This window comes from Pseudonaja textilis, chromosome 11 (assembly GCF_049901715.1).
Source record: "Pseudonaja textilis isolate UNSWEBS1 chromosome 11, rPseTex1.2, whole genome shotgun sequence".
NCBI lineage: Eukaryota > Metazoa > Chordata > Lepidosauria > Squamata > Elapidae > Pseudonaja > Pseudonaja textilis.
This window is the reverse complement of record NC_142000.1, coordinates 8,003,413-8,018,500: the sequence shown is the minus strand read 5'-3', so window position 1 is coordinate 8,018,500 and position 15,088 is coordinate 8,003,413. Positions and strand designations below refer to the sequence as shown.

Here is a 15,088-nt window from a genome sequence, read left to right as displayed (position 1 = left end):
GACACTTAGTCATATATTAAACCAGTCCTCTGAACATTGCACCCCAGTACATCGGCTTCAACTATTCCCCCCCCCCCCCGAATTTCTACTGAAGCAGCCTTTGCCTTTTCTAAGGATCTGCTTGTGGAGACTTTGATTCTCCTAGGATGAGCTTGCCAAGAGTCTCAAAATCTGAAGTTGGGCAAAGAAAAGACAAGGGAGACTTTTGTATGGATGCCCTGACATTGCTCAGTCTTGCCAGCCAGAATTTCATATGATCAAGTTGTCCAAGCTGGTAACAAGGAGGGGCAGTTTTGAAAGAGGTTTGGGCTGGGCTGTGGGATGCATCACCATTTGATTTGGGAAACATCTGCCTTGCTTAGGGGCATGGGTCATCAGAAACACTTGACCGGAAGCGTCTAAAAATAAGGTGCTTTCCAGAATAAGTTCAAAATGTGGAATTTATGAAAAAAAAGGTGAATATGATGCACCCAGTTTGATTTACGATCCTCTGTGTGTCTGTGTCTGTGTGTGTGTGTGTGTGTGTGTGTCTGTGTGTAACGGGGGTGTCAACAGGAATGGTCAGTCTAAAGAGTCACTCATGCCTCTTGTCTCATACATTCTCCTTGCTCTTGTGAAATGAGCACAATAGATAGTTTCAGTTTTTAGATTGTGAGGACAAATTGCTGTCGTGGCACTACTTTCAAATGAGCCTGCAGTCATTTTGGGGGGATGGGCTCTTGAAGTGGTCCCTTCAAATTAGATGTTTCCCCCATTTAAGCGTGCTACATGTGCAAAATGAGGACTTGTTCTCGGTTTTCCCGGCCCGGTTAGCTCTGAAGGATAAAACAGGGGACTCAAAACCACATCTGGCTAGCACAATCTGTGCTGAGATATAGCAGTGCAACCGAGGGCTATAAACACGATTGAGCTCAAACCTCCAAAGTATTAAGACAAATTACTGGAGGTGCATATTAGTCTTATTAACCTATTACAGATGAGGGAGCTGTCAAATATTGGCTGTTACATAGCACAAACGGATAGGGGTTTAAAATCAGAAGTCTTTTCTCTCCCCTCCCCGCCCAATACTCTCTTCCTCTCACCATTGGCAGGATCCTCCTGCTCACAATGAGCACCTGAACAATTTCCAGGTAAGGCTGGACTTCTTCTGTAGCAACTGCACATTTTCATATGTCTATTAGAAGCGTCCAGGCCACCAAAGCACCAGCAGTTCAATTCCTTCACCCTGCTCACCACCAAACTGGGGTTTTGTTCCCATTTACTTGAGATGATTCAATCAACTGTCTTTAATGTGCTCTGTACTTTTCAAGCATTTGGCTTTGGGGAGGACACAGCTTCTTTGGAGAGCTTCAGTTCAGAATAGTCTCCAAAATACACTCACTCTCTGTCTGTGTGTGCTCACATGCAGACATGCATACTTTTGTAAAATAAGCATAGTTGGTGGGTTTTGTACAGAGAAGCACCTTCGTCTCACATCACTATCAATAAGAAATTTAAAAAAAACACCTTCTCAAGTGTGTATTTTCATGACTTCCTTGGCTGAGTAAACAAGCAGAAGAGAGACTTACAAAAGGGGCCAGTATGAGTCTTGTGAGTTATATTGACTTTGAGTGCCATTTGCTATGACTTAAACAAACTCATCTATCAAGGCCAACACATTAAGTACAGTTACTGCACCTTTTGTTTATCCAGTGCCTTATTTTATGGTGCAGAACTGAGTGGTGTCCACTGAATTTAAGTATGAAAAGCCACCAAATTGATTTCCCAACACCCAGAGTGACAAAAGCTGAAGACATCAACTGCTCTTAGACACAAAGCTAGATAAATCCTTTGAATGGGGCTTCGGATCCATTAACAGGGCCACAAATAACAAATCACTGTTAGCAGATTTATGGGAAAGAAATAATAGAATCAGATGAGATAATCTGATAGGGGTAAAATTGCTGAGGAAATGAGTCCTCCTTCACATCTATGGCAATGAAGCAGCCCTGCGATAACGAGAAGTCATTACAAATAGGTGAATTATGATGGAAATAATCGTCCTTGTAATTCAATATTTATTCATCCCTTTTTTTTTCTTTAAAGAAGTTGCAGATGACCCCAAACAACCGCCTTTGAAAACGATTATATATCACACACACACCAACATATACCTGTCTTTTTCTGAATGTAATTTAGTATTTGTTTTACCTTATATTTTGGTTCATAACTAAACATTTTGTATTCAGATTTATGCAATACATTAGGCCTGCAAACATATTATGATTAGCATAAATAGTCATGAATTACTAACAAAGTTGATCTGAAAAATATTGGCGCATTATTCTATTAAGTGGAACGCAAACATATGTCCCATAAATTCTAGTTTGCTTCTGGCAGGAAGAGATAGACAGAGAGATCCAGGCAGTTTTATCTCACCAAGTGAGATAAAAAAATAATAAGATGAGTTAATCTGTATGAACTTAATTTGCCTTGTCAACCTCTCTATTTGTATTTAATAAATAGAAATGTCCAGGCCAATTTCAGAGTCAGTATAAGAAAAGATAGTAGTTAAACACCAGTAGCAATTTCTCCTGCTTAATTTATTTTAAGGATTGCATCATATGGACATACATTTTGACTTCTTAATTTTGTGGCTAATTCTGTTTCCTGTTTGGCTAAATTAGCAGCTTGGTTTGATTTTAGCAGATTGGGTTCAAACTGAATGAAAATCAAGGTAAATACTTATTATATGTTCAATCCTGAAGCAGATGCCCTCCATTCTGTATGGTGTGAAGTGTGCTTAAATCCCATTGGCATTAATAAAAAAATCAAAATAAAAAAAAAACCCCATGCCTAATTATATGTTGAATCTCAGTGATTCAAATCTAAGCAAATTTGAAGAGTCTACATGGTCTGGAAGTTCCTTATCTCCTGTTTCTAAAGCTTAGCAAATTAAACTGAATTGAAAATTTCAATCTCTTGAGTATATCTAGGGTACATCTAGAAACAGATTCCAGGAGTTTCAAGCATGGCTTATTTGAAAACAACATATGTGTCACCACAGAAGAGTTTCATAGGGCAAAGAATAGATATGGGAAGGGTATTGAGGGAAGGAAATTCAAGTGACCAATCACTATTTGTTTGTGCTCTGATTAGACTTCCTCCAATTATCCTATAATGTCTCTTTAGCATAGAACCAAATCCTAAACGAAGTCAGTTTCAGTTCAGTAAATTCTCTGATTATGGAATAGGGAATGAATGAGAAAAGGAAGGCTGGATTTGATGAAGTTTCCAGTCTAATAGAGTATTTTTTCATGATGGAAAAGGACAGGACCATTGTTCATTTCCCTTGCTTATGCAGTCTGCTATCTCCCACACACCAAAAGCCTTTTTCTACTGGAAGATTAGGATAGCAGGGCTAGTGAGTGCAAAGAATTTGAGTGGTTGAAGTGTAGATTGTCTCTACTTTTTTTCAGCGGAAATGTTGTGAGCTATACTGGGAAATGTTCTTGTTAGTATAATTCAATCCATTGTCTTTCAAGTCGATAACAGAGATAAATGTAAATAGTAAAAAAGATCAGTAATGAATCTTAATCAGAGTAATATCCAATATTTTTGTCATTCCGTGAATTTACTGAGTCTGAATCATTTTTCTGCCTATAAATCTCCAGCTGTTATAAAACTATGTGTTTTTATAATGTCCTTTACAGGCACAGAAAAGTCTACCTAAACCCCCTGACCCCCCACTCCCCACCCCTTACCATTACCAGCAAATTCTAGATATCATTTCCTTTCTCTGTCTCCCTCTCTGTCCATTACATCATTTCTAATTTTGTAAATAAATTTTCCCATAACCTCTTTCGTGAGGGTTTCCATTCCTGGGTTATAAAGCTTGGGATGATCACTAGATAGCAGCAAAGAGATTGCTTCTATATAATACTCATTACATAGTATTATGGGGTTTGTTGCCTCATCTAATCTTAACTAAATTCTTTGTTAGTGAGGGAAACTTATCCTGTTTCAGTTTCAGAATACATTTTGTTTTAAAATAGGTTTGTTTTCACTGTCGGGTTCTGCCTATATATTCTATGGAATATTTATTTATTGCTCACTAAATTCCATTTCAGTTGTTGAATAAATTGTGTTAGTTTTATGGAATCTCTGCTCTCTATTTAAAATTAGAAAATGAATATTCTTGGATGTTTTTCCCCCCTTCTAAATAAAACATAAAGGATCATTAGTAAAAAGCTATCTCTAGAACACAATGTAATCAAATAGAGAAAGAGTGTTCTCAGTCATGCTCGGTTTTCTGAATGCCTGCATGTATTTCTGAACTATGAAAGAACAAGATGGAGATCAGTAAGAAGGCTATTTAGTCATTTGAAAATGGGTTAGAAATTATAATTCTAAACATATTCTTGCTAATATTCCTGAATTATTGTTTGCAGATAAATTCAGCAATTGGCAGCAGTTCTATATTCTGTGCAAGGAAAACTGCAAATCTGCAAATCAAAATGAAATGGGTAACAAATAGTCTCTGATTGCCAATTCTTATATCACATTTTCTCTGTATGAATTTTTTAAGATACAAGTTTTATTATGTGAACTGCTCGGAGGCACGAAGAAGTGTATGGCCTATCAATCAAATCAAATCAAATCAAACCAATAAAATCAGGCACAACCACTGAGGGATTACTTCCTTTTTGTAGTCATACTTGAATGTCTGAATGACTCCTCTGTGTTAATGCTACGTTTAAAGTATAATGTTCATTACACATCAGTCTACAGAACACCTATAACAAATCCAGCACTAATTTCATATCAAAGCTAAGTTTGGGAAGTTAAATTCTGGAACCCAAGAAATATCTAAATTCACAATATGTAAACTGTAGATTACAGAAGATCTTATCTTGGATATCACAGGTAAACACCGGGAGCAAATATGCTATGAACAATTAGAACATTTTTCCTTGCGTAAATGTAAGAATGGAAAATGGGAATCTGCAGGTGAGTAACATGAAAAAAATGCCTTTAACCCTATCCTGTTTAACACAATTTTGTCCCTCTCCAGACAATATTGTTCACTTTGGGAATATCTATATTGACCAAATTTCATAATTTGTTTCCACATGCTAGAGCCTTAAAATTTCATCAAGCAACTGAATGGACACCAACTGAAGGATTTATCAGCCAAAGATTCCATTTTAGCACATTGTTTTCTTTCCTATTAGGACTAAATATAAGGAACATAACATGAACAGGTAAGATGTTTTTTTAAAAAAGAAATAATATCAGCACTGTATTGACAACTCTTCTCCCCAGAAACAGTTTTTCTTTCTCTTCCTAATTGCCACAATGCTTTAGAACATAACTAGCCTGCAGGGGTTGCTAAACTACAACTCCAAGAACCACAAATGTCTGGTAGAAGCCATGATGACATCATATGCACCATGATGTCATTGCACAAATGGCATGAATTAAATAAGTTGCATCAGTTGTATCATAATGAAAAGTTGCAAATGATGTCCGGAATATAATTTGTGTTAACCATTCTGACTTGGTTTGCAGGCACATGATCCGATCCCGATCCCCTCCTCCCCCAAGAAGCACATATGGAGTTACTTCTCAACAGTTACTTTCATATTGACTCCCCATCTTATCAAAAGATAACTACAAAACAATTGGAACTTGCTCCTTGCCTATAGACAAACATTTTAGCAAACCAAAGCGCCTACTTGCATCATTCAAGAGAATTTCTAAGGTGGAGCTGTCTTAATATTCTTCCTCCCAACCAACGACTGTATCTAAGCTTCTTTGTCTCTTGATCTTCTGGAATGCAGACCCTCATGGGAATCCAGACTATAATCCACTACAGTGATATTTGGATAACCATAATTTTCGATATTTGGACCACCAGTCAGACAGTCAGTCCATCTATCTATCTGTCTGTCTATTATTTGTCTTCACCTATCTTTATTTGGGGTGTGTGTGGGTGTTTTAATACCATGTTCGATTATGGCAAGTTGGTGAAATATGCCGGCAATTTTTAGTTTTCTGTTACAGACTGCTTCCTCACTGCATTTTCTCAGATTCCCTGAATTTCCTGATGTGAAAAAAAATTCCCTAGGAAGTGGACTAGTGGGAGGAGTATCTAAAAAGCCAAGAATGGCAGGTGTGGCATCTAGTGAAATGGCTTTTTTTTTGTACTGGTGTCCATAGTGCAGGGTCAGGATTTACTTCTCGAAACCATATCTACCACCTCAATGGTTTTTATTACCTCCTGGTCTTTGCTGCTGCTAAAAGGAATTTCCCTTGCAATTGATTGGAAGTGTAGGAAGCCAGGGGGCCAATGACCATGGAAAGAGGATTATGCATTGCAAGTGAGAACATTGCTATACCACACTTCTTGAAAATGAAATCACTACGGTGGGAGGCACATTGGATCCCACCCTTGAGAATGAACAAAAAAAAAAGTGCTCCCCATTTAAAGGGGGGAGGACAAGAAAGAGAAGTTCAATCACAATGAAAATGAGAGGAAAAGACAGAAAGAATTGATAGCATAAGGTGAACTTTGTTTTACGGTAAAGAGGGATTTCTTTTGTTTTTTCTTTTTCATTGCATGGAGAGTCATGTGAATCAACACCCAGTTCTAGCAAAACCATATTCTTGGTATTGGCAGGACACTGCAAATTGCTGTCCCTTCCTTAATAAGGGAAATAAACAGCCTTGTGTATTGTCTTTTTGTTGCTTTGACAAAGTGAACTCCACATCCATCAGTTGTCCCAAGCCTGATCTTCGGGTCAGAAGGACAAGAGTTTTAATGGCCCCGGTGTTCCTTTTTTCTTCTTCCCCAGATCCAACTGGAATGATTCACAGGCTTTTATCTTCCTGGTCACCTGTTTGGGGAACAATGGAACGATCAGGAGATCATCCTCTTCATGAGCTTCGGATGGGAAGTGGCAGCTTTGCAGTCAATAGCACTTCCTCCCAGGTGGAAGAGTTCTGGAATTGTTTTCATGACTGCATCCACGAGGTTGGCTGGTTCCCTGCGGAAATGTGCGTGAGTAACATATAAAGGAGAAGACTACCGAGAACTTGACCCAAGTCCATGCATGAAAGGAGGCTCCGCTGTGCGGGCCAGAGATTATGTCATGTGCTTTTGTCATGGCATCATTTTTGGACCGAGGATGGGTCTGCAGAACATTTTTATTTTAATTGGGCGATTTAACTGGAAGCCTAAAGTGATTTTTGTCCTTTGTTTCTCATAGGAAATTGTGCTTCTGATGTCTGGCCATTTGCTACTGAATTCTGATGGTACAATTGAAGGGATCTACAGAGAGCCTCTCAAAGCGGCTTACACCATTCTAGAATGGCCAACCTGATTTAGAAGATAGTTAGAAATCTCTCTCTGTGTATTTTTTAATTCCAGCTGTTGGTAAAATCCACACATCAAGAAGAAACTGAGGCAGGAAGAGAAGAAGACTGCCCAGACCTTGCTAAAAGCATCTTGAAGTAAAGAAACCCCTTAGGGAGTATGACAGGAGGGTAATGTACAAGTATAGAAAATATATTTTGGGTTCCACATTTGTCTGACTACCTCTCTTGTGCATAGAGTTAAATGGATTTAAGAACAAATCTTGTTCTTGCTGAAGTACCCATTTTATTCCTAAAAATCTCTGAGCCAATACTCTGGTTGGATCTATCACCTTTGACTTTTAATTGCTGCCTCCAACATGCCACACAAAGCCTCCACGCCAGCAGAAATAATTCCCCTCTGCCTTACAGAGGATGTCCTCAACTTGCGACCACAATTGGAACCCAAATTTTCATTGCTAAGCCAGGCAGTTGTTGGAGGTTGGAGTCATCTCCAATTTTGTGACCCTTTTTTGCCACAGTTAAATGGGTCACAGCAACTGTTCAGTGATTCATGCAGTCATTAAGTGAATCCATCTTCCCCAATTGATTTCACTTATGGGAAGATTGCCAAGGGCAATTATATGACCCTAGGAAGCTGCAACTGTTGTAAATTCATATTGGTTGCCAAGCACCCAAATTTTGTTCATGTAACCATGGGGTATTCTCCAATGGTCGTAAATGCAAGGACTGGTTATAAGTCACTTTTTTTCAATGTTGTTTTATCTTCAGATGGTTGCTAAATAAATGGTTGCAAGTTGAGGGCCACCTGTGAGGGATCTGCCATCTTATAGGGAAACTGTTGTGCAAAATCAAGTTTATTAAACAACAGATCCCACAATGAAATTTCATTAATACTTGCTACTTGAGATATTCGTTATTTACTCTTTTTTAAAATGCACAATTTGACTGGTTGGAAAAGATTGGAAATAAAAATGCATTTAAAATCTACTTAAAGGAGGGCTGTTGAAATGCCTTGCTGGGTGTGAGCTCCATGTAAGCAACCTCCCTAAAATCCAGCATCAAATGGCAGCCAGTTAAAATAGCTGCCATTAGAGGCCTTCCTAGCCACAGTAATCTTACAGTAATCTTATATTTGCAAATGAAGAAGATAGCACGGATTTGTCTACTTCAAGCATCCCGCTCCAGAAGAGATGATTTAGAGAATTCTCATCGTTTCCAGACAGCATAGAATGGTGTTCCCCCCAATTTTTAGGGAATAAGAACAATGTTACCACATGTTATCTATATACAACGTTTTGAAGTCCTTCTATTTAAAAGCCCAACCAGCACTTGAACTCTTGATCCAGTTCTAGGTACCACAATGACTGCACTTAAACTATCAATAACAAACTCAAAGTAGCTCAGGGAAGATTCAGGAAGTGAATTCTGCAAAGAACAACTGGGTGGCATGGGGCATAACCAGCCTTTAAAAATAAAAAATCGACTGGAGGTGGAATAAGTATCTGAAGAAGTATCCTATAGACAAAGTCAATCAATCTCCAGAGCATGGAATAACAACTTTCTGCCTTACAGGATGGCAGATTCCAGTGGAAGTTTATGAAAAAGTCTGTTTATGACAGCACCAATTAAAATACCCAGCCAGTTACAGTTAGTCCTTGATTTACAGCCAAAACAGAGCTCAAATTTTCCATTGCTATGCAAGACAGTTGTTAAGTGAATTATTCCCCATTTTACAACCCTCCTTGCCCCAGATGTTAAGGGAGTCACTGCAACGATTAAGTTAGTAAAATAGTTGTTAAGTGAATCTGACCTCCCCATTGACTGAAAGACTTCAAACATTATGGTGTGTCGAGGTTGCCTCTTTAAAAACCATTTCATTGTAACCTTTGCTATTGCCTCTATGAAGCATTGGCTGCTGAGTGCAATTCAAGGCCCTGTTTATTACCTTATACAGACACTTGACTTAAAGCCTCGTTTCATGGGGATTGCCCGTGTTTTACAGTATCTCCTCATCCAATAACATCCAACTGAGTTGGATGTATTTTATGTGTGTGTGTGTGTGTGTGTGTGTGTGTGTGTGTGTGTGTGTGTGTGTAAGTCTTTCTTGACTGTTGACACCTGCCTGGACAAGTCCCTGAAGTTTTCTTGGCACAATTTTAGATGTGGTTCACCATTGCCTCCTTCCTAGAACTGAGAGTGACTGACCCAACTGGCTTTGTGCCTAAAGTGGGATTAGAACTCACAATCTCCTCAGTGGTGGGATTCCATTTTTTTTTTATTACCAGTTCTGTGGGTGTGGCTTGGTGGGCGTGGCAGGGGAAGGATACTGCAAAATCTCCATTCCCTCTTTACTTCTGGGGGGAAGTTACCACCGGTTCTCCGAATTATTCAAAATTTCTGCTACTGGTTCTCCAGAACTGGTTAGAACCTGCTGAATATCACCTCTGAATCTCCTGCTTTCTAGCCTGATGCCCTTCAACACTACATCAAACTGGCTCTCACGGTAACCGGCACATTTTAAAGAAACCAAATAAAGTTGCAATGTTTGAGAATATAGATGAGAGGCGTACAAAAAATACATTGGTTTCAGAATGAAAAATGGAACCCTTGAACGCATCTTCTTATATAACATAAGTGGAAAAAAGAGATTGGCTCATAAATTATTATTCACCTAGAAAGCAACACATTTATGAGTTCAACTTTATTGGTCTAATCCACCATTGGATGAAAAAGGGCAAAAAATGCATCAAAATGTGATTTATGAATCTTTATTAAAATAATGTTAAATTATAGTATGTGTCATTTTCAATACGTAATAATTAAAGATGTGCTGGGGTGGGGGGGGAGAAAGAGGACAAGACAACTTGGGAGACATCCTTGCCACATTTCATGATCTCCCTCCTTCCAGCCTAACGTAGCACAGCAAATTCTCTCATTAAATACTTCTGATGAAGAAAGGAAGTAATTAAGAGACAAAAGTGGAAAGCCTGGGGGGGTCTGCTTCATTTTTCTTTTTCTTTTTTTGCTTCAGAAGTCTCTGTCAGAAAAGAGAAACCTGAATTTCAGCAATAATATCCTTCATTTCAGAAAATATTTTTTTAAGCAAAGCCAAAGCCATAGGATATCCTAATTATGTGCAACATCGTGGATCTGGTTACCATACAAATGTGTATGGAGGCATGAATACAGCTCTTGCCTGTAACTCTTTCAAGCAGCTGTATCTTCTTCTCAAGACTGCACGGCTGCATTCGCGACCCGGAAATATTCTGAAGCACCTTTCTGGAACCGAATTTTGAAACGGTGCAAGTCTGCTCATAAAGTATCTATGGCAGTGATGGCAAACCTTTTTGTTGTGGTGTGCCAAAAGCGTGCGTGTGCGGGCACCCACAATGAAATGTGCCATGTCCCCCCCCTGCACATGCGTGTGCAACACCCCTGCCCCACCCCCTTAGCTGCACTGTGCATGTGCGTGCCTCCCAGCTGATTTTTGGCCCATTTGAGCCTGTTTCCACCCTCCCAGAGGTTCGAGGGAAGCCTCTGTAGCCTTGGGAGGCCAAAAAACAGGCCTTCCAGAAATACCAGAAGTGCCCATTTTCAGTCTCCGGAGGGCCTCTGGAGCCTGGGGGAGTCTATTTTCGCCCTCCTGGAGGCTCAAGGGAAGCCTCTGCAGCCTTAGGGAGGCTGAAAACAGACCAATTTCGGCACTTCCGGTATTTCCAGAAGGCCTGTTTTTCAGCCTTCCGAGGCTGCAGAGGCTTCCCTCAAGCTTCCAGGAGGACAAAAACGGCCTCAAACAGGCTGAAAATTGGCTTGGAGGTACACGCGTGTGTAGTGCAGGTAAGTTTGGCTGGGGCTCGTGTGCGTGCACAAATGGCTCTGTGTGTCACCTGTGGCACATGTGCCATAGATTCACCATCGCAGATCTATGGACTGAATGAAAGATCTCAGGGCCTTTTATGAAGCCATCAAGTATATGCAGGTAAATTCTTGACTCAATGAGCACCATTGGGAGCAGAATTTTAGTGTTATTACGGGAGTTGCCCTGGGAGTGTTGTACTTCCTACTTTAAAAGCGATGGGAAGTTTTGTACTTTTGTACCTTCAGACTTGCAAGATTGATGTCAGCCCTCCCAGGTTAAGCAGACAGGAATCACAGCTAGACAAACTAACAGAATCTTGCAAGTCTGGAAGTACAGACTTCCTGCTGTCACTTTTAACAGCTTGATGATTAGGTTTCTTCCTAGTTTTTTCTTTTCTTTTCTTTTGACATTAAGCTACAGAGGAGCTCCTGCCTCTCTTCAATGATTGTCCCCCAGGCAGCATCTCTTCCCCTCTTTTTCCAAAGTCATCTAACACAGGGGTCCTCAACCACCGGGCCCCGGACCAGTACCGGTCTGTGGATCATTTTCTACCAGGCCGCCGGTTTGCTGGGCGCCGCCATCTTGTTTTGACGAGAAAGTGCTTCCGGGTGAGCTTTTCCAGTTGGAAAGCGGTGTTTGGGTCCTGAAGGAATCCTTGTGCCTTGGTTTCATCGAAGGGGGGTGGTGGCTTCAAATGAAGAGCCATCCCGATGGTGAAGGAGATTAAGAAAGCACAAAAAAGCACAAAAAAGGTACAAAGGAGGAGTTGAAGGTGGCGGGGAGAAGCAGGGGACAGCTGGCTGGCCAGTCGTTTGGCTCGCCTTGTCTTGTCATGCGTGCTGATGCCAGTACCGGGCCGCGGATCATTTTGTGATGCCGGTACTGGGCCGTGGCACAAAAAAGGTTGGGGGCCACTGATCTAACACATTTCATTACAGGCAGGGGTGGGCTTTCAAATTTTAGCAATGGGTTCTCTGCCCGGTTGATGGATGGGTTGTGGCCATGGTGGGCATGTGGCCTAATCAGCCTCCTGCACCATGGCATTTTTGCCCTCCCTGGGCTCCGGAGGCTTTCCTTGAGCCTCCTGAAAGGCGAAAACGGCCTCCCTGGGTTCCGGAGGCTCTCTGGAAGCTGGAAACAGGCCCATTTCCAGCCTTCCTAAACTTCTGGGAGGCCCGTTTTTCACCCTTCCTGAGCCTCCATGTGTGCCCTGTACTTACCTGCATCCAAAGCAGGTGGTGTGGGGACTCCTAGGAGGGGTGGGTGGGGCAGGGCGGGGCGGGGCCAGCCAGAAGTGGCATTAGGGGTTCTCTGAACTGCACAGAATCTTAGCTAGGGGCTCTCCCAAGCTCATGCAAACCCCCAGCAGCCCACCCCTGATTATAGGTGAGAATTCAACCATATGACTATGGTGCTTTCTTGATTTTTTTTTTAATTCCCCTTTGCCTGTCCCTGCACACACATAGCTTCTCCTTTCAGAAGTTTGTGGGCTTCTGAATGGATGTTAGGATTCTAAAAGAAATACATCATTTGATTTTGAGGGCTGTTTTCTAAGCTCTACCAAAACAGACTTCACTCCAGCCGAGTTAGCAGCTCTTTTCTCTTAACTATGCACACCAAATATCTACCTGTGAAAAAAATACATCCTTAAATGAATGTCTTGCCAACAAGCAGAGATTTCTTAGGACCAGCCTTTCTGACTTCCAACTAGCAAATCAAGATAAATTATAAAATCAAATTGGATGCTTCTGACTCAGTTTAGACAGCTTGGACAGCTGCTGCACAGAATTGTTTTCTTTTTATACTTTCCAACCCAACGAATGTTGGAAATAAATTATGCAAACGTTCTTGTCATGTAATTTTGTTGCTTTACACCCTTTATTTCTTCTGTGTGTTTTTTTAAAAAAAGTCTGTTCTGTTTAATTAAATAAAGTGAAAAAAAAAATAGGTGCTTGAGAACTTTGTCCAACTGTCTTTTGAAAGGATAGCTGTCCAAAAATGAAATTAGATCTAATTTGGATTAGATCAAACTTTATATATATGCTAGATCAAAAAATAATAAATAAAAATAAAATTTCCCAGAGTATTTTCTAAAGGAAAAGTAGTTGAATCATAAGACACTTTGTTTCTTCATTCTAAACTTGTCCCCCTTTTTTTTCCTGATCATGTGACCTACAGAGGAACTAATTTTAAGCAATAAGAATACTTGTTTGTTTAAATCACTTAGTTGATTCAACATGACCATCCAAATCAAATTGGATCATTTTTTTCAAACTGAATCAAATCCAAATTTTGCTTGACTGTCACTGTCTTAATATTTATGGATTGTAATGATTTCACGTCACAGATTTTTACATTTAAAAAGCATATCTGAGAGAAATTTATTGCAAATGGAATAATGGGGAAAATTTCATTTAAATTATTTTCCAGGGAACGCAAGTTAAAAAAAAAATTATCCTCATTGTAGGGAAGCATGCACAAAAGCTTCTTACATTAGGGAAAGTTGTGAATGAAAACAGATGGAGATATTTTAAATGCATTTTTAACAACCTGTTTCAGAAAAGACAGTCGAAATAGTGCCTTAACAACGTAGAGAGCACAATTATTTGGCTTTAGCTTGATTCACACATGTTATTGGATATGACATGGGATGACAGAAAGTTTTCAAATAGGCCATTCTTCCGTATGAGCAGGTGATAAAATACTTAAAAAGACCAAAAGGGAGGGGGATTATTCCAGACCCCACCCATATATCAGAAGTCAAGCTTAGCACTGAAATGGGTCAGATAAATAGTGGGCAAAAATCTATTATTTCCATTCAAGGCAGTCAAACTAATAAGCTAAAATGTAATCTAAATAAAACAAAATCAATATTCTGGTATCCTCCCCACAAATCCCTTTTCCTGGACTATTGATTTTTAGCAGACCAAATGCAATAAAAGGAAATGTACAGGTATAGTTTTTAGATCCTTCTCTCTCTTGTCCAATTCCTGGGGAGCTTTTTCACATCTGGAAATGTAGGTGATCTGAGAAACTGGGATGATGGAACAGTCTATGGCAGTAAAATAAAAATTGCCAGCATATTTCATGAATTTGCTATAATTGAACATGCTTTGAAGACCTACATAGTGACACACACCAGTTCTAGATAGATAGACAGGCAGACAGTTATGGAATTATGTGAATAGTAGTGTGCAACCCTCCTGAAGGCTTAAAAAGATTCTCTTAGAGAAAAAGTGACATAACTCTTAGTAAGAACAAGGGTAAGATTAACACAATTTTGGAGTGTTGTCATAATCTTTATGCTTGGTGTCTACTTAAATAGCAAGCTGAGGACAGCCAGAAGGAATAATTGTTGGGTTGATGTTCTTTCAAATGTCTTAATTGAGACACAATAATGAAAGCTTCAGAAGAAATTATTATACTTCCACCATCTCAGAAACCTTCATATCATAGGTATTAGCACCACAGATTAATCTCACAATTTGGATTTAGAAGAGAAGCAAAAAAGAAAAGATTCCATTTTCCACGGCCACCAAGAAAATAGAAAAATGTGAGTTGGCAATTATTATTTTTTTGGCCAGAATTTTCTTCCTCCTGTGACAGAGTCAAGGGCCAGGAAGTCAATGATTTCCCAGAATTACATGGATAACGTATAATAAGAAAGGTAAAGATTGACCCATTGAGATGTTCAGATAACCTATTCTGGTCGTTTTCAATAATATGTAACATGCAATTCTTAGGCTAGGAAAAGCTAACTAAATATTACACTCCCTAATTGCAATAATTAATGGGTGGAAAGGTTTTTCTAGGATACATCGGTAATCTGTTCCAGGGAAGGGTTTGCCATGAAGATAAAGATATAACTTT

The 15,088-nt window shown here is 39.7% G+C and overlaps 1 protein-coding gene across 1 annotated transcript; it reads left to right on the top strand.

Annotated features, from left to right (window-relative positions):
* The first annotated feature begins 5,914 nt into the window (after window positions 1-5,914).
* On the top strand, window positions 5,915-8,346 carry LOC148124830 (uncharacterized). Its single transcript, XM_087940566.1, has 3 exons — window positions 5,915-6,154; window positions 6,837-7,042; window positions 7,251-8,346. The coding sequence occupies exons 1-3, from the start codon at window positions 6,016-6,018 to the stop codon at window positions 7,362-7,364; spliced, it is 459 nt and encodes a 152-aa protein (XP_087796692.1). The 5' UTR covers window positions 5,915-6,015; the 3' UTR covers window positions 7,365-8,346.
* The last annotated feature ends 6,742 nt before the right edge of the window (window positions 8,347-15,088 follow it).